Source organism: Serinus canaria, chromosome 7 (assembly GCF_022539315.1).
Source record: "Serinus canaria isolate serCan28SL12 chromosome 7, serCan2020, whole genome shotgun sequence".
Taxonomy (NCBI): domain Eukaryota; kingdom Metazoa; phylum Chordata; class Aves; order Passeriformes; family Fringillidae; genus Serinus; species Serinus canaria.
The window spans coordinates 18,276,286-18,299,074 of NC_066321.1; the positions used below are offsets into that span (position 1 = coordinate 18,276,286).

Here is a 22,789-nt window from a genome sequence, read left to right on the forward strand (position 1 = left end):
AGAAGCACAGTTAAATGAGGAAGACAAATTACAAATGTCACTTGTGTCTTTCCTTCCAAAAAACCGACTTTAAAAGAACATTAGTTAAGTTTTAATTCTACTGGTAGGGGACAAAATTTCTGCCCTAGATCCCAGGTACCATCCAATCAATAGAGTTTTCTTTTGTCCACTTGTTGAATTTCTAGTCCAACATCCTCACAAAAAGAACTCCTTCAAATGAATATTTCATGCAGTGTCACTAATTTAGTTTCTCTGGAGTGCAATGTCAACACTAGCTTTTAATGTTATTGCTGAAAAACAATTCTCCCCTGCAGTTCTTTGTCAGTGCCCCATTAAGCCCAGGATCAAATGCCCTATCCCAAGTGCTCACTTAAATTTCCCTTTCCCTTCCTGTGCCTGCATCCCCCTTGATCTCTGCTGCCACATCCAGCAGACTGAAATCAAACCTGTAAATAGTGCTCCCTCACCACGGGGACCCTGCACAGTAAAACACAGAACACATGGTGTCAATGACAGCACAAAGGGAGGTTTTGTTACACACTGGATAACTGCAGCAGGTTCTTATTCACCAGAATGCAATTTTCCATTCCTTTAAACCAAATTTATATTATTCACTGCATATATCTCTATCAGACTGAAGCTACATAAAACAACAGAAACAGACTGCTTGGAAAGCATAGTACCTACATCAACAATCAGGAAGTCCAGCCAGCACCAAGCATTAGTGAAGTAAGTCTGAAAACCATAGGCCACCCATTTCAGCACCATTTCCAGAATGAAGACGTAAGTAAAGATTTTATCAGCGTAGTCCAGCAGGACTTTTATAGTCTTGCGCTGCTCAATGTAAATATCTTCAAAAGCCTGTAAAGAATGGTTGCATACAAGTCAGATATTGAAGTCTTTGAAAATTACAAATTAAGCCAGAACTAAATGAAAACAGCAAAGTAAAATCACTTCCAACTTTAGATGTTTTACCTTGAAAAACCAAAATAACAGAAATTACAACTATATTCTTTCTGCGTTTAAAATTTTATTATTGTCTGAAAATGGAATTACAATAAAAAGTCTGAGGTTGCCCAAAAGATTTTTAGAAATTTCAATACTGGTCAACACAGAATTATAATTTTTCACCCCAAAAAGACCAGCCAGGTTCTGTCAGAAGCCACTACCATTATTACATCAACTTCAATTAACAAGAGACCAGATATTATGTTGATGATCTCTAGTTAATTCCTGTCTTAGGTGCTGTTGGCAAGGTTTCAGTGGTGGGAGGCTGTAGATGTGGCCACTGTGAGAAGAGACCAGGAGACTGCTTTGTGCCAGCTCCACCATTGATCCCACACAGGAAACAGCTGAATACAGCAATGAAGCTGCTGGTGCCTCTGGGAAAACATGTTTAAGACAGGGCAAAGCATTGCATGGCAGTATCAGCACTGAAGGAAAAAAGGGAGAGAAACTACCCTGTGAGCACCAAGGTCAGGGAAGAAGGAAGAGAAGTACCTGGTGCTTTGGGTGCTGGAGCAGAGACCAAGACAATATATAGCAAATCCTATGTCAATCAGCAGCCAAAATGAAACCAAATATGTGAAGCACTAAATGTCACTTAGAGTAGTAAAAAGAAATTCAAGAATTCCTATGTAACAGTCCAGAAATACTGCAACTAAAACTGTAGCAAAAAATTAACTAAGAACTTGATGAATTAAGTATCTGCTTTGGAGGACAATTTTCATTTGAGGTAGAACAATTGTTTCATGCATGCATTTCTGTTTTCATGATTTTTTAAATTTCTTAAACAAGATTTTTAGCATAATCCTTTTCATAAACACACACATCACCTAGCAGTCATCAAAATTTTAATGTAATCTAAATTAAATGCAATACCCAAAATATTCTGGGAATTTAGCTCCAAGTTCTCTTCAAAGACAACTTTGTGTTTTATTCTTACGGGATACACGTGATGCAATACTGCACTTAGATAAAACATTTTTATAGGCACTATTTCTATGGGTGGAAGCTCTACTTACCAGAGCACCGCTGCTGAGAAGAATCATGAAGACAATGAATGATTCAAACCAGTTGTGCTCTACTATGTTGTAACAGGTTTTTCGAAGGTTCCACCAGATTCTTCCTGTTGTGGTCTCTGTACTGCCCTTACAGCATTTAAACCTCCGTACACAGCCTGACACCACAAAAATTCAGAAACTGTTATATGGCAGAATTTTCATTATCCTAAAAATAAAAGCATTCTTAGCTAGTTTCTGTTTCATGAAGTTCAAGCTACTTCACTCTACTTGCTTCTTCTTATCTTTTCAATTTTATACTTTCGATGTAGGAAAACTTGAGTGTACACAATTTTTCCTCGACTCTGATGCTACATCAAGCTCATAGTAAAGGACAGTCATCTAACTGAGCTAATTTTCATTTACAAACACATTTAGAAATTTATATTATTCAGTTATATACAGATATAACAATAATAGATATATATATTATATATTATATATTCATATACAGATAATTAAACAATATATGAAACTTGTCAGGGAGTAGAAACAATGAGCATATAGCAACTTTCACATGAACTTGTTCAAGAATACAGAAGCTTCTTCTTCTACAAGAACTGTGGCCTTTTAGAAAAGGTTCAAATAAATCAGACACTAATATTATTTTTACAATGCTGAGGAACAACTGATGGTCCATGGGCTGACGAAGGATAACTCTTCACAAAAACAAACGTTTTAACAGGAGATAATGAGAATGTTTCTAATGTGATACAGATTTGTGGCAACTGTCCACAGAAATTTGCCCCACATTGGAGAGCTCCCTACTTTATTATGGGGGCCTCAAGGCACTGTTAGCAATGAATCTCAGTAACTGCCTAGCCAAGAGTAGCCTCCTTAATTATTTAAAAATTATTAATCACATACAAACAAAACCAAGTTGACATGGATCAATGGATCCCAAAGGCATTCTGGTTTTCCTGTTAAGTGTCATTGAGTTCATATGTTACAAATAAGTTACACTGTATTTCTTCATCTCAGCTAAAACAGCTACCACTGTGAAGAACATGAACTACCTTACCTTCAACCACTCAACATGTTTATCTAATGAAAAAAATAATTCCTATGCCCAAGAAAGAATTGGTATCACATAACACAAGGATAAGGAAGAATTTTAATATGTTGTCAAATTATTTGAGAAAGGTACATTTTTTTTTGTTGGATTTTTATTTAATTAAGAACTTGATATAGTCAATTCAGCTCCACACTGACAAACAATTCTGGTTTTATAAAGGCCAGTAAAATAATACTTCAAAGGAAAAAAGTCCTAGCCTAATATCAAAGATGTCTGCAAAACAGTAAACTAAAAAGCATGGACAGGATAGGAGAGTTAGTCCTGGACCATATTTTGTTCTGAATTATTTTACTCGTGATTTAAAATGAAATTAAGATCCATAATATCATTAAAAACCCAGAAATTCTTTCCTGCATAGTAAATTTCAGTACTCCCCTAGAAGATGCAGCTATTCAGAACTAAAATAAATCAAAACATTTAAGGACCTGCAAGTATGCTGTTATGACTTCTTTACTTAAATATATTCATAGGATCTCATCCACCTGTTTTACCCAGGGTACATTTACACATCCTCTCCCCCCATTAATGGTTCAAGGTCCACAAAAAAAGTATTGTTTGAGTCAAACTCCATTGAATGATGGTGCAGTAGGAAGTGATCAACCACATGATTCCATTTTAAACTTCTCAGTGAAATCAGCCAAGTGTAGGGCTTGGTCTTGCAGATTTCACTACTGACAAAGTAATTTAAATCAACAGAATTACTGTCTGCTGAGAGGAAGTTTCCAGAACTGTGACTAGTGATTATTTTAAAATATTAAAAATGACTACATACACACATATTGAACTTTGCTTTAACAAACAGTACTTCATAGAGGTCAGTACTGCTGTCTACAACAGGCAAAATTAATGAAAACCTAAGACTTGATGAATTAGGATCCAGGACTGCTGTAGCAAATAGCTTCCTTGAGCAGCCAATGTTTGTTGCAAACAAGCAAAATGTAATTGCTAGGCCCAAATTTTATTTCCATACCTTCTGTAAAGCATGCTTGTACTTCTGATGCTTTTTCTGGTTCAGTTTCACTTTTTTCATCTCCAAAGACAGCTAAATTAACTGTACTTCCTTCTGATGAGCTGGAAAAATCTAGCTTCTGAAAATAAAATTCAATTACAATTTTACTTAATTAATATTGATATTTTTAGAAGTGTAATTAACTAAGCATGCAACACCATGTGCCAATAATAAGAAGAACAATGTTTTTCACCAGAAATACAAAATAACACCCACACGTAGCAGTCAATGCTGTTGAAATGTGCATAAATGGCCACTTTCTATCTAGAGATTGCACAGCATATCATAGAATCTTTCATGGAATTTCAGAATTTCTAGAAAGTTAACTGTTACCAAGTTGATTTGCTGATACATGTTCTATTTATTTTGCTTTCTACTATTACTTTCTTATACATTTCAACTGGCATTAATTTGCATTATTTTGCCAATGCACACATGTAGTACATTGTGCATTCTGAAACTACCCATTACTCTGGTACACATACCTGTACAGTCAACACCCAGAAATAATTTGGGTTTTTTTTGGGTTTTTTTTCAATAATTAATATTACATTAGTCACATTGTTAAAATGATCCCCAAACATAAAAACAAACATACACATATACAAACCCCCAGCCCCATTCCAATACAAGAATAAGCCTTAATATATTATTTTGTAATCTGCCTGTGTATTGCAGAGATGTGGAGATTTTAAGGGAAGAAGTGGTGTCCTGTACACTGAAATTAAGTATGAGTACCAAACTAAACCAGAGTAGTTTTGGTCACAGCATTCTCTGACATTTTACAATGCTATTATCAAGAAGTTAAAACATCAGTGATGAAGTCACACAAGTCAATGTCGGTAGGGAATGATGTAAGCACACTTCATAAAACAACCTCAGTTTTGCTAAATCAACACCACTTTTACTAATTTCATTAGATTTTTATGATTAAGAGGTATTTAAGAGACTAATGCACACAAGTTGCTACCCAATCAAGTTGTATTTACACCTCAATTGTTAAATGCAAAAGGACAAGATTCCTTTTGGTGATAAGCAATTTTTCATGTTTGTGAAAGAAGACAGACAATATGATAAAAATAAGTAACGCAGTATTCTGCATTAACTTAAATTAAAAATGGTTTTTTTATATTGCCTACTTTCCTATTACGTTACAAACTGATTATCTGGAATAGAACCCCCATATTACTAATTTTTACAGTAAAAATGTCTTTTCTTTTTTAGTAACATAATTTCAAAATGGCAATATTCACAGCAAACAACTTTTCCTATCATTATCTCTACTGCACCCAGGGATAGCACAATTATTCTATTATTATGCTGCTTTCATCATTCCAGGACATATTGCAAAATGTTGCAGTGGTGGTGAGTAAACTAAAACATTTAATTAAAGAAATCAGATTATTATTTTTAAAATATGTACTTTTTAAGAATAAAGAAGTTTGTGTCATATTATTAATAAAAAATTAAAGCAATGTGAAGTACCCAAAGTAATTTGAACTGTAAGCTTAGCAGATGACATTAATTCAAATGAAAATATAAAAGATAAACAACTGCAAACACAAAAGTAACTGAAAAGAATCAATGTGCTTGGAACATGAAGTTATGTATTTCATATAATTCATGGTAGAAGAATCAGAGGTTAGAGCTTTTTATTTTTAATTACAAAAGGCAATTTTCTTTACTCTAAAATAAAACTAGAGATTCTATGAACTGTTTTGACATAAACCAGGTAGTCTGGTCTCCCCTTTCTTCTACAGATGGTGTGGAGTATAATCCTACTGCTTGAAGAGTTATAGATTCAGTTAAACATTCGTTATCTTTTTTATGTGAGGGGCTCAGACTTTTCAATAAGATGCAGGTATCAAACAACAACAACAAAAAGTGATCATGAAGATCAATGTGCATAGAAGAGCTTCTCCCTCAAACTAAAAATTAGAAATCTAGTTTCTACTATTTACAACAGAAGTATTTGCAGAAGTCTGACTGATCTGGGGAATAACTCCAGGAAGAGAACTCTTAGGAAAGACAGAAATGTTCATCCTTCAACTTCCAGGGCCCTTAGCTGCTGTTCAGTTTACTGAACAGAGCTAAGAAGGCCACACTGTATGTACACTAAGCACTGGACTGAATGGATTAATTTAGAAAAAAATGCCACAGTTATCTATGAGAAAAAAGCATTGCCTTATTATGAATGGAAGGGTAAGTAAGACAAAGTGACATCCAAATGAAAAAGATTTGTGTGTTTTTCAAACAATTGGAAGCTCCCAGTTTTCAAGCTCCCAGTTTGCACGCTGCTCTACGCTGGTCCAGACTCAAGTAAGCAGAGGCTTGAGTTAGGAGCAGTGTCACATAATCAATATCCAACAAATAGGACTCATCCCCTGATACCTGGGATCACTAGGATGGGATATGACAATTCCACTCTTTACTGAAGTGCCTTTTCAAAATAGCTTCAAAAAATCCCTAGAAAGATACCTTTCCATTCCTTCTGAACAGTTTAGTGTCCCCTCATACACAGCAGAGAGACCTTAATACTTCCAATAGGTAATACAGTGCAAAAGAATAGATGGAATATAATGATTCCACACAGATAAAAGCTGTATTTTCAAAAGCATTATCTGAATGGCAAAGAGCAGAACTGTCAAACTATAGAGAAGAGATCATCAGGAGTAAGAAATGCATACCTTGGTACAATTAAGCTAAACAAAATACTTTGTAAATTTTATAGTTCTAGAGTTTCTGAATTTAGAGAGAGTTGGGAGTGTAGTAGCTCCTCTTTTGTCTTTTTAAAAATTGTCTTAATTTGATCCTTATCCTGAGTTTTCCTATTTTATTTTCTTTCTTGTTTGAACATCCTCATTTATATAGTTTTAAACCATCCTGATTTATTTAGACACCTGCATAGATATTTCAATTAATGTTTTATGTTTGTCTTTATAAAAATAAAGCAACTGGATTGTGTTCACAAAGAAACAATAATGTATGCTGAAGAACAAAACTTACAGAAATTATTTCCTACATTCCAACCTTGCAGACATATATAAACTTCATTACTAGAATATAACTACATCATTACACCCATATTCAAAGGAACTATGCATATGTAAAAAAAATACATTTGATTGTTCCTAGGAGTGTATCTTTCATCCTATATTTTATCTTCTTTTATATGAGAAAACTGAAATGTGAATTACAAAAATGTTGTGAACAAACACAAACCAATTTATAGAAAAGATATAATCATTTTAGCATACAAGTAACTGTATATATGTAATATTACAGAGGCATTGGTCAAACAAATGTGATCAGAAAATGTTCATAATTACATGACAGCTAAAAACATAGTACAACAGATGAACAGAAAACATCAAGTGAGGACAACCTTCCCAATGTCATAAAATCATAGGTTGTTAACCTCTTTTGATCTTGAAAAGTGCTGATGCTTAATCATCCAGTTAACAAGAATCAGACTTACAAAGCATGCATGTTATGCCACGGAAATAGTACAGAAAATACCAAAGATGTAACAAGGAGAGAAGAAGGTGTGGGTGCTGCCCTGGGTCATGCTGTGATGTGAGTCATGGGACTCAGCTTACAGAGCGCTGCACATCTTCCCACTACATTGCAACATATGGGGGAAAAGATACTGGAGCTGAGTAGCATGCAGGCCAATCAATCTCAGAAGTGATCAAATATGCATGATTTGTTTAGGTAACCTGTGTAAACATGCTGACACGTTGCTCTGCCTGGTTTAAAAGCACCAGTCTTGGCTGATCCAGCTTGATTTTACTCCTGTGAGAGAATGGCATGCAATGAAATTAAAATATGGTACCCTTGAGGTTGAGTAGTGGAAACAGAAGTGTGGATTCCTACTTACTTAAAATATGTGCTTTCCAGGTATATCACACATTTGCAAAACATAGTATTTTTAGGTGTGGATTAGAGCTTTAGGCTTATCCAGATATATAATGGAAGAGGTAAGATTAGCAGAACATCTGAAGCTCACATATACTGGACTTGGGCCTAAACATAAATCACATCCCACAAACAAAAAAACCAAACCACCACCAAAAATCCCTTCACCCTCAAATCCTCCTCCTCCAGAAAAAAAAAGAAAAAGCCCCAAACAAAAAAGACATACAAATGCACCCACACTATTTCAGCTTTAGGCATTCTTTAAGTGGCAGTAACTAGACATTTAAAACAACAGAAATATATTTCTCCTCGCATTTCATTTTCAAGGTTATTCCTGGTCTTCACTAGATGCTAATTAGGATACATCTAAGTCCTTTCTTTCAGAAAAGAGCTGCAGGCAAAACAAAAAGTAAATCGTACCATGTTAAAAATGGAAACTTCTGCATAAGAAATTTTTCCCAGCATCTTTAAATATTTAACTGAAAGATTTTTTAAAAAAATTCAAAAAGTTCAGAGTGCATTATGGATTGTAGCAGATATAGCAATGAAAAACAAAACCTCATGCTTAGCAATAAACCTGTAGAGTTCCCCAGTTTGTCTCCTGGTATAATTCTGATCTCACTTCTTTGCAATGGCTTCCCAAGGATTCATCAAATAATGTAGCTATGGAACAACTCCAACACAAACTGCTCCATTTAAAGGGGAAGTCTGAAAGAAAGAGCTGAACTAATCTACAAGATCAAAGACAACTTCCCTACTGACTATGAACAAGTGTACACAAAATAAGGGGGGGTTTGTTAGTTTCTGTATCTCCTGTGGTTGCCAATTCTCAGCCAGTTTTCCAAATGTGAGCAAGTCAAAACTGATACTGCGTAACAGTATCCTATTAACAGCTAGTGCTTATGTATCATCTTGAATATCAAGGGTAAAAAGGAACAGAACTTGTCACTCAATTTTAAAATATAAAATACTGAAGAAATAGGTGTCTTCAACTGAAAGCTAATTCCAGGCAAGTGGTAGACTTAAAGTTAAATTACAGATTCATTAAATATTCCTTCCACAAAACCCAAGTTTTATTAAAACACTAAGAAAACCAATATCCTTCAGTCAGACAAATAATTTGTAAAAGTTGTAGCAGTTATTCAGCAAATATTATAGCTTCATTACATAGAGCAGTTTCTGTTTTAAAGGGGTAATAATACTGATGCTTTGCTTTAAAGAAAAGCAAATCTCACTAATGTACAGTCTTCTCAACTGAGTAGTTAACGTAACATCTGCAGTAACACAGTCTCCAAAAAGCAGATGGAACAAATCAAGGATCAGGAAACAAGCTACTGAAATAATGAAAATAAGTGTAATACTACTGAACACTGTACTCTGCAATGAAAGAAATACCTAAAGAGTACTTTGTTACACCTTTCTAAATCTAATTTTATTACACTTCTCAGGAACAAAATTATTTTCCAAACTTTGGAAGTAACACTGGCAAATTACCTGCCAGTTCAAAAGAAAACACCTGAAAACCTAAAAAGCCCACAACCAATCAAAAAACTCTCAGACTCATCAACGGAATGCCCAAAAAACCAACCACACCCAAAAAACACCCCATAAAACCCCAAAATAAAACAAAACAAAAAACAACCCCCAAAAACCAAAACAATGCAGACAAAGCAATCCAGACTGGAGCACAGCTGTCTGTCTATTTATGTCCATGTGTCTTCAGGTGTCGGAGGTGGTGGTTCCAGACACAGTCTGCTCGAGCCACAGACTGCAATTGGAATTTTTAGTGTCTTTCAAAATCCTGCTGTAATCCATGACTGCTTTTCCCCTCAGACTGAAGCTGCTAACAAATGACTACAGTCCTGGAGATGACTCAGTTTAAAATCAGGCAGTTGTCTTAGAAATGACTGGTTTAAAACTCTCAAAAAAAAAGTAAGAAATTAAATTTTTTCATTCAGCAATTCTGTTTTTTTCTTGAGTTTTTAGTTGATACATTCACATTATAATACACACATTACTCCCTTGGCTTTCCCCCATTATTTTGATTTAAGAACATGAAAACTGTTGCTACTGCTCTCATTACCCTGAGTCAGCACCTCTGTTTAGTTTATCCTATTAAGCTGATTTTCCTTTAAGAGTATTACTATTCTTTATTTTTATCTTCCCTAATATTTTTAAATAGCAGTTTACTTACATTTAGCTCAAAGAAACACTACAGAAATTACAAAAAACCCAACCTTTCGACACTGTTTATTCTGTACATTTATATTAATTTCTCTATTCAACTAACAATCTGGAAGTTTGCTTTTCAAACATCTTTATAAAAGGGTTCACAAAAATTTATACAGTTCTTCCAGGACTTCCTACTCTCTTGAACTCCAATTTCCCAGTTCAGATTATTCACTCTTTTTACAGTCCAAGAATCTTGACTTAAAATTTCTTTGCATTTCTAAGCAGGAAGAATTACACTATGAAACAATACAGTTAGTATAACTCGTTCATCTAAAATACAGAAGTTTTAAATCTTACCTCCTTGCTTTCATCGAAATCTGAGTCACTGCTAAACTCTTCTGTATTCAGACGTTCAAAATCAGACTCTCCAACAGCTATTGGTACTGTAACAGTAAGGCTTGGGTTGTTTACGACTGGTGTATAATCATTGTCACCTATAACACCGGCCATTCCATTTTCAGTTTTGCCATCATTTGTATCTATCCTTCGTTCGGTGATGGTACCCTTGGAAATGCCATGCTTTCTCCCATCATTCAACTGATCTGTTGCTGTTCTTTGATTTACAGCAGATTGTTTTCCCAAACAAGACCTTCGGACACATTCACCTGCTTTTGTCTTCACATAATCTATTCCCTTCTGAATCCTTGCCACAGCAATCTGCAAGTTGTTCATTTCATTGTCATCGTCTGTAGCAGCAAGGTTGTCTGAACTAAATGAACTCAGCAGCAAGGCCAGAAAAAGATTCAGTACCTAATTTAAAAACAAAAAGCAAAGACAACAGAACTCATTTTTCCCATTTTTCATCCACACACTTCTTATGAACACATTATGAACAAAGGCTTGCTTTGTGTTTTAATCTACAGTAACAATTCTGAAAGTACACAGTAAATAAAATGCAAATGCAATTTAAGTACAATACCTTCCCTATACCTCAACAGAGGGGATTTTGTGGCTTTACACTGCTTATGTTTGTAGAAAGTCAGAATTTAATGATTCTTTGGTACTGTCTGAACAGATTCAACATGTTTACCTTTCTGGCAAATCACAGCACTCTGATCTGTGCAGAAAACACATTTGCTATGTGCTGGTCCAAATTGACAGAAATAATTTTTTTGTATGCAACTTAAAAAATGAGCAATGCACCCTGTCTCTTAATCCCCAAGTCATTCTTTTCCCACAGCAAGACAAAACATAGAACATATATCAGTTACAAAAGCCCAGAGGTTACCAGGAACTCAAATGCCAAAGTAGCAGACTACCAGCTCTTATAATCTTCAAATCAGCTCTTCCATCAGCTTAAGATAAAAAAATGTTTTAGGATGACATAAAGACAAATGGATAAAACAGCCTTAAACATACAGCAGGGATGTCTGGTCATGTAGGTTTTCCCAGAGCTATGGAATGAAATCAGAATATAGTAAACACTGTGGAAACATTCACATAGGCAGATACTTCATTCCACAAAATTCAATCTTCTGGTATAGAAAACTACTTATGGAGTTTAAACAAACAACTTCACAGTTCTCTTCATTATAAGACAATAGACTTGTAGAAAATCCTGAAGTAAGTGGCTGTGCAACTGAAGCAGGGCTGGCTTAAAAATACTTACCTTATTCCTCTCAGAAATTTTACTCTTAAAGAACACTTACAGAATGGCTAATTTAAAATCTCTTCTGCTACTGAAACTTGTTTAAAGCAGAGATGTTTAATAACAGAGGGAATGAGGAAAGTGGAGCAACAGGCAGAGAAAATAATGTCTTAAATACTGGCGAACTAAAAAATATAAATAAAACATTTAAAAAGAGAAATTTATACAAACTAGTGCCAATCTGATGCTTTCCTCTGAAAAAGAAAAATGCAGATATAATACAGGCCATGTTAGAAGTATCTGTAGAAAGCACTTATGAATTAACAAGCAAAAAATGAAGAAGCAAAACAAAACCTGAAGTAATAGAATCTGGGGTTTTTTTCTGCATAACAACTTCCTTCTAATGCAAGTTTCCTTACTCCATTTCTGTAAAATGTTGGTGGTGCAGTAAGCAGGCCTCAAAATGGCATATACTTCAGAATCTTAAGAATGCAATAGCAGCCATTTAGACAGGAGAGATCAGAAAAAGATTTACAAAAAGGCCCCATAACCTGCCTATGTGTGACTGAAACAATGGCTAAATTGGTTAGGGAAAAAAGGCCCTGCTATTCACTCTTCTGCAAATAGGCAACTTCCACTCTGGATGCCCAACATTTAGGGTGCCCTTGCTCTGCTCTCCCTCTCTAGGTGAGCAGGAGTAGCCCACAACACCCTGAGCACCTGGAGCTGCACGCTCTCACCCACACCCTGTGAATCACACTTCAGACCCCAGGGGGATCATCCTCCAAGCTGAAGATTCTAGATAGGATCAGATACCTAACAAACAGAAAACTCCGTTTCCAAACCCATACTCATAACAAATCCAAATAATAACAATCATATTTAAAAATCACATTTAATAATACTTCTATAAATAATTACTGGTTTTCTTACCTTTCATATTCTAAATTAATTGTAAAATTATTTTGACTACATACCACTAGGTTTCCAATCACCATGACCATCATAAAAACAATTAGGCACATGGCTTGGCCAGCAACCTCCATGCAGTCCCACATGGTTTCTATCCATTCTCCACACAGCACTCGGAATACAATCAGGAAAGAGTGGAAGAAGTCGTGCATGTGCCAGCGAGGCAGTTCACAGTCACTGGAGATCTTGCAGACGCATTCCTTGTAGTATTTCCCAAAGAGCTGCATCCCAACCACAGCAAAAATGAACACAATGATGGCCAGCACCAGGGTCAGATTCCCCAGAGCTCCCACTGAGTTGCCAATAATCTTAATCAGCATATTTAGGGTTGGCCAAGATTTTGCCAATTTGAAAACTCGCAACTGGAAAAAAAAAATACCAGGCATTATTTGCAGTAGTTACAAACATGCTACAGAGATGGCAGTGTTACAAACTAGTGACTCTCAGCAACAGCAAAAAGAAACTTAAACCTGATTTCAACAACCATAACTTCCATAGCATTTCATGAAACCTACACTTTTAAAACATAATAAATTTTAGACTTTGCTTTTTTTTCCTGTGGGTTTTTTTTTTTTGGTAGTGTTTTGTTTGGTTGTTTTAGCATATCTGTTCTTTTCCACATGAAAGAAACAGCACACTCATTGTATTTGTTCAGACAGTGGATTCTGAACACATACACCTTGGACACTACATGTAGAAACAAATTAAAATAAAAATATTTTTCTAATAAAATAAAGTGGTTTTTTTGCTAAGGGGAAAAGAAAAATCAATCTTCTTAAAATTTATTAAACCCATGAATTTTATAATTCCTAGACTTTAAAAGAACATTTCTAGCTGTCTTGCTATTTCCAGATATGAAAGCCAACAAGACTACAAAGTTTTCTGCTTCTCAATATACACTAAAAAAATTGCACATTTCACTAAACTTTACTCATTCATGTTTAAACAATTACAATAAAATTACAGCTCTTTCCCCTTATAGAATATTTGCTTCTGAAAAGTAAAATGCCACAGAGTATTCAGTGATAAATAATTTTTAAAACATGCCTGCAGATATACCCTGTGTCCATTATTAAAAAGTATACTAGAAGGTGTCTTATTTATATGGACAGAGTTGAAATACAAACATAATTCATTAATTAATGCAGATGTATTATTTACCAATCTGAATGAGCGGAGAACGGATAATCCATCCACGTCTGACAAAAAAAGCTCCACCAAACTAAGAGTAACTATAAAACTATCAAAAATATTCCAGCCAACTTGGAAATAATTAAAAGGATTCATGGCAATTATCTTGAGAACCATTTCTGCTGCAAAAATTCCAGTAAAAACCTGAAGAAAAAAATGTTACTGTTACTTTATGGATGAATATGACAAAGTTGAACCTGCAGACAAGAACAACTGAAGTAAGAAGTAGCATCTCTCTTACAGCAGGATGTCACCAAGTAAAATTATCACAAGCTGAACCCCACAGAAAAGTAAGTAGCAACATCAAAATGAGCTGTAGCATCAGTTAAAGCTAAGATACATTTAGTGTCTACTGAAGAATAAGCTACTCCCAACAGGCTCCAGTTTGCTCCTTATATCTGCCATCCATCTCATTAAAGGAACGTTCCCCAGCAAGATAATACACTTGCTTGTGTCAGAATGGAAGCTGCTTTAACAAAGGTGTGTGGGAAAACATGAACTGGTCATAAATTGGAGTGATGTACTATTAATGAAGTATCTATAAGAACTCACAAGTAAGCTTATCTTCTCTAATGGCCAAAAAAAGGTCAGTTATGCCAAGGCTTGCCTAAGTAAAACTCCTTTCTGACTCTGAATGCCTCTGACATCTTCTGAGGCAGCAGGCAAACAACACCTCTGAAATAAATTTATTTATTTACAGTATTTTATGTACTGTAAATTTATTTATTTACTGTATTTACTGTAGATGTATGATCACCTCTATCTACAAAACTGCAAAAATAACTATCTTTCATGAGAAAGATGAAAAAAAAGTTCAAAAATGTCAGGAGCATTTTACAGTCCCTAAAATGTAGAGCTACAGAGTCCAAAAAGGAAGAAGGCAACTGCTGAAACCATACCAGTGGCATAGTGGCATAGTGGCTGACTGGGAGCACACACAAATTCTTGGCATGAAGGAACACTTACACATACAAAACTACTCCATTCCATAGGAAAGGTAGGAATGGGAGTTTCCTAGGTAAAACATACAAACACAATCACAAGACAGATCTCTGAAACAGACACTGATCCTCATCTATTTGTCTCCCCTATCTTTTCCTCAAAGACATCCTGCATATATTTTAAACAGCAACATGAGATATTTACCTTGTACAGATAATGATCTCTAATTCCATGTTAAGGTGAAAACAGTGAAATATATCTGTGTTGGATAAAAATATCAGCATATAATTTAAATGCTGATACTTTAAGTCTGAGTATGTTGGCAACATGTATTAGAATTTCAGATTTTCCAATAACTAAATTGTTTTATTATTTTTCTAGATCATAATCACCAGAATAACCACTTAGAATAAGCATAGGTTAAGAAGTATAACATACCTGTATTATTGCTTTTATAAACCAAAATAAAGCTACCTCACCAAACCCAACCCACATACTGTGTCCACTAAGGAACAAAACCCAGCTGTATCAACAGATACTCTTAGAATAAGTCACACATTCTTTGCTTTCCCAATTGCTATGGTCCAATCAAATAAATGGTCTTCAAGGAAATCAACACATAGAAATAGCAGTGAAAAATAATAATCCAAAATAGCATTCAGCTCTTTTTGTGTTGCCAATGGTACTTACACTAAAAAGGATCTAATTTGACTCCTGCTTATTTTTGTAATACTAAACAAAAGCATGTCAGATTTCTTTCCGTTTCATGTAATTCAAACTCTGGCTTTTGGAAATGCTATTGAAGATGTTGTAGTACAGAAGACAAACTTTAAGATACAGCATCTCTCAAATACTCTAATGTACAACATAGTCCAAATGGTATTTTTAGACTATTTTTAGTACAATTAAACCCTAAATTTTTATTTTATGGGATGACAAAAACTATAAAAGCAATTCTATTCCAAAAAGAAACCAGTTTCCAAATGGATAAAATTTTGTAGATTGAAGGACTTACCAGATTTCCTACTGTAAGTACAGTGGCAAAATGGTCAGTCATTGGAAAATGTTCCATGGCCATAAATAGAGTGTTTAAAACTATGCAAACTGTGACAGCCAGATCAACTAATGGATCCATTACAATAAATTCAACTACACTCTTTACTTTTAACCAGGATTCACAGCAATCCCAAATCAAGAAAGTGTGGGCAAACTTATCCCAGCAAGGTGGACATTTTTGTCTGGATCCTTCAAGTTCTGGAGAAAAAGAGAAATTTATAGTGAACAAGTTTTGGAGAATGTGAAGGTAATTTATCAGCTTTTTCATGTTTTAATCTTTATACCTGGAACCACTAAGGACACTTGGAGGAACATCCTCAGATTTCCAGGAACTTAATTTATTGTTTCTGACACAAAAGGTTTTAGAAGACTTACAGAAAACCTCAAGTATTCTGAGCAAATAATTTAAAACTTGTCTATTTTAAATAACATATAATCTTGTTTAAAAAAACACAAAAAACCATAAGAAATATGCTTAAGATTAGGGATTTTTTTTTCAGTAAAACTTTCAACTTCCAAGTCCTCTTAAATGTCTAAGTACTTATTTTCAGGAGAAAAATCATTAGCCTTAAAAGGGTTTTGAAAATTATTCAAGCTTTTTTCATTATTTTCATGAGCAGTCATTCCACTGTTCAAAGCAATTCTTGTACAAATTTTCTTCTCCTTATTAACTAAAGCCTGGCCTTGAATTTTCTCTAATATTTTTGTAGTATGGTTAGTGGCAAATATATCACAAGGCATTTCTTCCGATGACTGCATTGCCAAGCATGAATAACAAGCATAAAACACATACATATTACCCATTTTAATTACAATCAGCTTTTTACATCAGCCTGCTTACCAGATTCCTTCCTTTCTTTTTTCACTACGTGCATGCATTTTTTCCTGTTATTCAGTTTATGTATTTGCAATGACGACATATTTTCTCTCTTCTCTATTTGTATTGTGCTATAATACCTCCAAGCAATCTAAGACTATGTCAAGAAAGTTCAAGTGTCTGCAGCTATAACACACCTTCCATTCTATTTGTGATAACATCAGCTAGACTCATGGCCCTTTCCCTTAAATCAGGATCATCCAGCAACTCCATTGGTATTTGATATGAACTTCCACGTCTGTTTTTTATTCCTATTTCTGTGGTAGTGCTCTATTAAAAAAAACAAAAAAAAACCCGGTGTGTAAATTAAATTCAACCTCAGAAATATTGTGATTTTTTTCTTAATTAATATTTTCATTATATACTTCCTAATACAATTAACACTTTTAAAACATTAAGAAAAACATTTGGATACTTAGTTTCCATACTTCCGCTGCATTATACTCAAATAACATTACTCCAGTTTAGACACCAATAAATTTTGGAGGGGGCTCCAGCCAAGCAAACAAAGCAAGACTTGCACAACTCGTGTAAAAACAATTCCCAGTTCCATATTTTCTCTACTAATAATTCCATTATAAACTAGCTCATTCACAAAATAATTCTAACAAGTGATTAATGCTAGGAAGATTCTGCAGCAACTATTCCATAAAATAAAGTTTTAAAGATCAGTTTTGATCTCTACACCCATTAAAAATTATTTAAATTATATTTTCTAAATTGAATCATTATCTAATCTGATTTATTTTATGAATTTCAACTGAAGAAACAGCATAGGTCTGACTTAATCGATCCCAAAAATAAATACTTGTTTTAAAAAATGAAAGCTGTGTTATAACTATTGTATTGAGCACATCTCAATTATGAAGAATTTTTGAATGCAAACGGATGGGTAGACTTTTTTTCAGTCCATGAAATAAATGCATGAAAATAAATGTATAATAAACTGCAAGAAGATCACAACTGCAAGGCATCTGGCTGGTAACTGCAAGGAAGCTGGCTCATGTACTTCAGGTGCTATGACCCATAAAGAAATTTTTGTTTCAGTAAAATAACATTTTTAGGAAAAAACATGCAGATGTGTCTGCTTCATTCCCAAAGCAGACTGAAAAGGAAAAGGAAAAACCGAGCAGAATTAAAAGGTTTTGTTGGTTTGGAGTTTTCGTTTTATTTTTTTTTAAATTATAGCCTGATCCTAGGCAGTAAGCAACTCAGATAGTCTTTGAAACCCAGGAGGAAAAAATGCTTTCAGGACTTTTAAAATTTCAACATAATCTTTAAGACCATGCTGTATTTGCACAATACCAAATGTATGAACAAATGCATATTACTGACAGAGAATCAGAAAATACACTTAAAAGGAGGCTAAAACCATAAAGAAAAAAAGAATTTAAATAATCTAATAATGTACAGGAAGTCTAGAATTGGACATCCTATTTTGCACTCTAAAACAGATTTAGCAATGGAACATTTCTAATCATTCATTAAGCAGATGTACTCCTATCTTTTCTTTGTAAGTATGTAAAACTTACTACTTTGTTCTCTTTCATGCTTCAGCCTCTCACTTTTGACTGAAACACTTCAAAACCATCTCATTACAGTAAGACTGCAAAAGCATTCACAACTTCCCATCCATTTTCAAAGCAATAATTTTTGAAACATTGTCCATGCAATAAAGAAAGGCCATGAAACCTGGAGTAGTTTTAAACTTTCTTACATTGCCATCAGTAGCTGGTTTATCTATTATCACCTCTGGCAGCAGTTGTCCAGCAGGAGACAACACACCTGGTGGTCCATCCATCAAGGAAACCACTCCATTGCAATCCACAGTGCTGTGCATCTTCCCATTCCCTGGGAAGACTGTCGGCCTTCTGGATGACGCACTGGCCTGGCTGATGCTGCTGCTGCGCCGTTCTGCGTGCCTGCGCGGCAGAAACACAGAACTTCTTCTGCTCAAACTATCCTCAAACGGGCTGTGCTCATCGTCAGCAAAGTCGTTCTCTGATCCTCTCTCTCTTCCATTGGCTCTAAAACTGAAAAGATTTGTTCTGCTACTAGGCCTGGGAGAAAACAGGGAGCCGTCAACGTTCAGCAAGGACTGCAAAGGAAACATAAAAAAATGACCGTCTGAAGATTGTAAGTATACAAAATTCATGTGTGTGTACAAGAAAAACAACAATAATTTATATTCCCCAGGAATTTGTCAGTGTTATCTTTAATACACTGCCTCAGGCTGATCTCAAAGATGCATTACAGATGAAAGTCAACTGAATGGGTAAATTTACACTGTATCTAAAACAATGACTGGAGAGAAAAAAAATAACATGTATAAGGCCATAACTGTTTCATGCTCTGCTTTAAAGAGAAAAACCAAGATTTACATAAACTCCAATGATCTACAAAGATCATGCATTACATTAAAAGATATCAATACCCTTAATCTTCTAAATTCATACATTATACCTAAATTTTCCTTTTATGAATTAAGAAGGCATTTCAATCTCAGATGAACTAGGGAAATGCTGTGCACATTAAGGTCCTAAATAATAAAATGAGAGACAACAAAACACTTTTTTAAAGTACACTCAAGAAAATAAAACCAACTGTAAGTTGGTATTTAAGAGAATGCTACATTACTTTTCCCTTGTTGCCTTGCATTGCAAAGTTGCAAAATTCCAAAAATTACAGTTGCATTACTCACAGTACCTGCAGGGGTGATGTAAATGGCTTCCCATAAGTCCGTCTGTTCCTATCTAAAGAAAAACGGAAACCTTTCGTTTCGATACTGCCATCTGATTCAGATTTTGGAAGCTTTTCATTCTTCATGTCATCCTCTTCTCCAGAGAGCTCTCTCTGCCTTCTTTTCTTCCTTCTATTTCTCCTTTCTTTGGCCCTTTTTGAATTAATCTTGGATGCATCTGAAGAACTATCTGAGGGTGCAGCATTCCCACTTTCACAGCGGTACTCAGTCATCTCTGCTGCAGCTGCTGCTATTGCCTGCCACAGTGATTATTTAGAAGATGCTTTATAAATCACACCACTTTTAAAGAAATATAATCTTGCTCCTTAGATTCGTATCAGATTACTTCTAGTAAACAGCATAGTTGGATTTGTGCAAAACTACAAATGGAATTCTGTAGTATGAATGGAATTCAAATGGAGTTCTACTTAGCATCAGTGTTGTGGAGTCAGCCACATCACCTACAGCCACAAAGTTCATTAGAAAATATTTGAAAATCATTACATTTATTAATTAGAGTGAATGCAACAGCAAACGAAAGAGCTTAATAGTCACACTTCAGTATGCATTAATTTAGTAAACTAATCCTAATTTTTATTGTAAGTAGCTTCCTTAAGCTGCTTCCAGTCTTTGATTTGTTAGTAGCAGCACAAGCAGCAAAAATGAATCAGAAATTTATAGATGAAAATATTTTACACTCTAACCAAGGGTTGAAAAGAATTGAAATTATTTCTAAGATGAGAATTTGGAAAATCATCATGACAGTTTACTAGCTACCCCAAGATAATAGAGATTCATTTAAAACTATTATTCTGCTTTGGATGCTACTCATTGCTCTCAGTTCAGAAATTCATTAACACTTTAAATATCATATATTTTAAAAACAATAAAGAGGCATAGAAAAAGCAGTCTACAGTATTTGCAAGGTATGTTAAAGAATGGATTTGTTTAATATGTACATTTAATTATTGGTTTTGTTTCAACAAATAGCATGCAAAGAAACATGCTAAGGCCCAAATTCTTGATAGAAAATACCTGAGCTTCTTCTTGCTGCTTCCGCAGTTGTTCAAGCTTCAGTTTAAAGTCTGCCTCCCTCTGCTCTGCTTCAACAATAGTTGCTTGATTTTGTTCTTCATAGGCCATGGCAACCACAGCCAAAATCAAGTTAATCAAATAGAAGGAACCCAGAAAAATCACCACAACAAAAAATATCATATATGATTTGCCAACAGCTCGTAGTGTCTACAGAAGGAGATGAGAAATCAACCAGCCGGTGAAGAAATGAATTAGTTCTGCAGTTCACAAGCATTAATGACTTTGAAAAGTGCAAAACTTTGTTGGTTTTTCTTCTGTAGTAAAACCAAACAAGTTTTCTGAATTACAAAGTAATCAAAATAAAGGGAGCATTCCTGTATGTGAAAGCCATGCCTAAGGATCATGCTGCTTTGTGACAAACCTCTTTCAATGCCTAATAATCTTGGGAAGTATGTGTGATCAGAGCTCTTAATGAAAGTCACATATCACAGGTTGGAGGCTTAGAATGCTGGCCATGTATTAGCATGCTTTCCCTTTGAAACAACCAAATGATCTAAAAATGGCACAACTGACTAGATAATTAGAAGATTGTATTTATCATAATTAACACATTTGCACACACCATATAATGAAAAGCTATTGTATGAACAGTAATTTGTATCAAGTCAGGCATTCGAAGTTATAAAAAATAGGACTAAGGGTCCTAAACCTGAAATTAAGGTTCAGGTTTTGCTGTCATGAAGTCTTTTTACAATTTAAACTTGATATGGACATTTTTGAAAATATTATGAGGCAGAAAATGAAACATACAATGTAAAAATCCAATTAATGACCAAAAATCCCCTCATGTGCCTCTTCAGAAATCAAGAGATTCTGTATCATGTCCATGTCTGTTTAGTTTTGCAACTGAATTTGCTTGCTTTGATAAATGTTAATGGCTAACAAAAGCAATGGTATGTAATACAAATAAGAATGATTGATTTGGGGCCAGTAATACACTGACCACATTTTTTAAAATATACTCACCAACTGATAAAGATTTTCCCAATAGTCCTGTGTCATCAATCGAAACAGGGACAAGAAAGCCCAGCTGAATGTGTCAAAGCTAGTATATCCATAGTTGGGGTTTTTACCAGCTTTCACACAGATAAACTCTTCTGGGCATTTACTAGAAGAGGAGAAAGAAAAAGAGGCAAAACAATCCATACACAAATTTCATATAACACTATTTTTAAAAAATTATTGTTTCTTGAGCTTCTTATGAAGCTTCATCTGTGGAGGGTGCTGCTATTTATGGCTTAAAACAATTCAAAGATTAGTGAGGAAATTAAAAGTCTGTTCTTTAAAGAATAATCCAGAGAGAGCAAACAGGTGATGACAATATTTCCTTCTATCGCCTTTCACTATTTTAAACAAAATAAAGTTTATAATCAACAGTTTGATATTACTTCTGCAAATATCTCTTCAATGAAAATAATATAAGCACCTAACATAGATATTTCAATAGGTGGATACTTCCATGCAGGAAAAAGACAGCCAGCACACATATTTTATGCTGAACTTTGTCTGTCAGGGAGGTTGGCATACCAGATCTCTTGGCTTCTTCACATCTGTAAGCCTAAGTAACAAATTCTACCAATTTTCCAAGAGCAAATAACCAGCATACTTCTATCTCATGAAATTTTTCACACTGGTTTTGAGAGTAGGTGATGCAATTATCAAATGTAAGCGCACTGTTTCAATTAGGACAGAAGAGGCTATTGTCCCCAAAACCTCTACAGAAAAACACTATGAAGATTTCTTTTCATGTATATGTGCCTGTTTGATGTGCATTTATACATGTACACAAAATTATCTCATAGCTACATATATAAGTTAAATGTTTACAAAAATAGTTTGAGTGTGTTTTAAAGCTTTTACCAACCAAAACCAAGGGATGGACTGATAATTCATAAGCATAAAGTATTATACGATTTGGTTATTATATGATTGCTATTTTAGGGTTCAGAAATGGCAGGAAACCCATGGCAAACAATATTCTTAAGTTCTTGATAACACAATGTCTACCAGCTAAGAGGAATTTTCTAATTACAT

At 34.6% G+C, this 22,789-nt stretch overlaps 1 protein-coding gene across 12 annotated transcripts in view; it reads right to left on the reverse strand.

The window, feature by feature from the left end:
* The window catches only part of LOC103814405 (sodium channel protein type 2 subunit alpha-like), a 43,138-nt gene that overhangs the window by 12,595 nt on the left and 7,754 nt on the right, over window positions 1-22,789 (reverse strand). For 5 of the 12 annotated variants that reach the window (XM_050977003.1, XM_050977006.1, XM_009087951.4 and 2 more), the window contains exons 8-19: window positions 21,722-21,863; window positions 20,696-20,902; window positions 19,627-19,917; window positions 18,638-19,018; window positions 17,058-17,190; window positions 16,003-16,241; window positions 14,016-14,189; window positions 12,860-13,216; window positions 10,592-11,044; window positions 4,106-4,223; window positions 2,025-2,179; window positions 688-861 (exon numbers count right to left, since the gene is read on the reverse strand). In XM_050977003.1, coding sequence (XP_050832960.1) covers window positions 688-861; window positions 2,025-2,179; window positions 4,106-4,223; window positions 10,592-11,044; window positions 12,860-13,216; window positions 14,016-14,189; window positions 16,003-16,241; window positions 17,058-17,190; window positions 18,638-19,018; window positions 19,627-19,917; window positions 20,696-20,902; window positions 21,722-21,863 — 2,824 coding nt within the window. Of the gene's footprint in view, window positions 1-687; window positions 862-2,024; window positions 2,180-4,105; window positions 4,224-10,591; window positions 11,045-12,859; window positions 13,217-14,015; window positions 14,190-16,002; window positions 16,242-17,057; window positions 17,191-18,637; window positions 19,019-19,626; window positions 19,918-20,667; window positions 20,903-21,721; window positions 21,864-22,789 lie in introns of all 12 variants that reach the window. The other 7 variants (XM_050977008.1, XM_050977009.1, XM_050977007.1 and 4 more) reach the window with 4 other exon arrangements.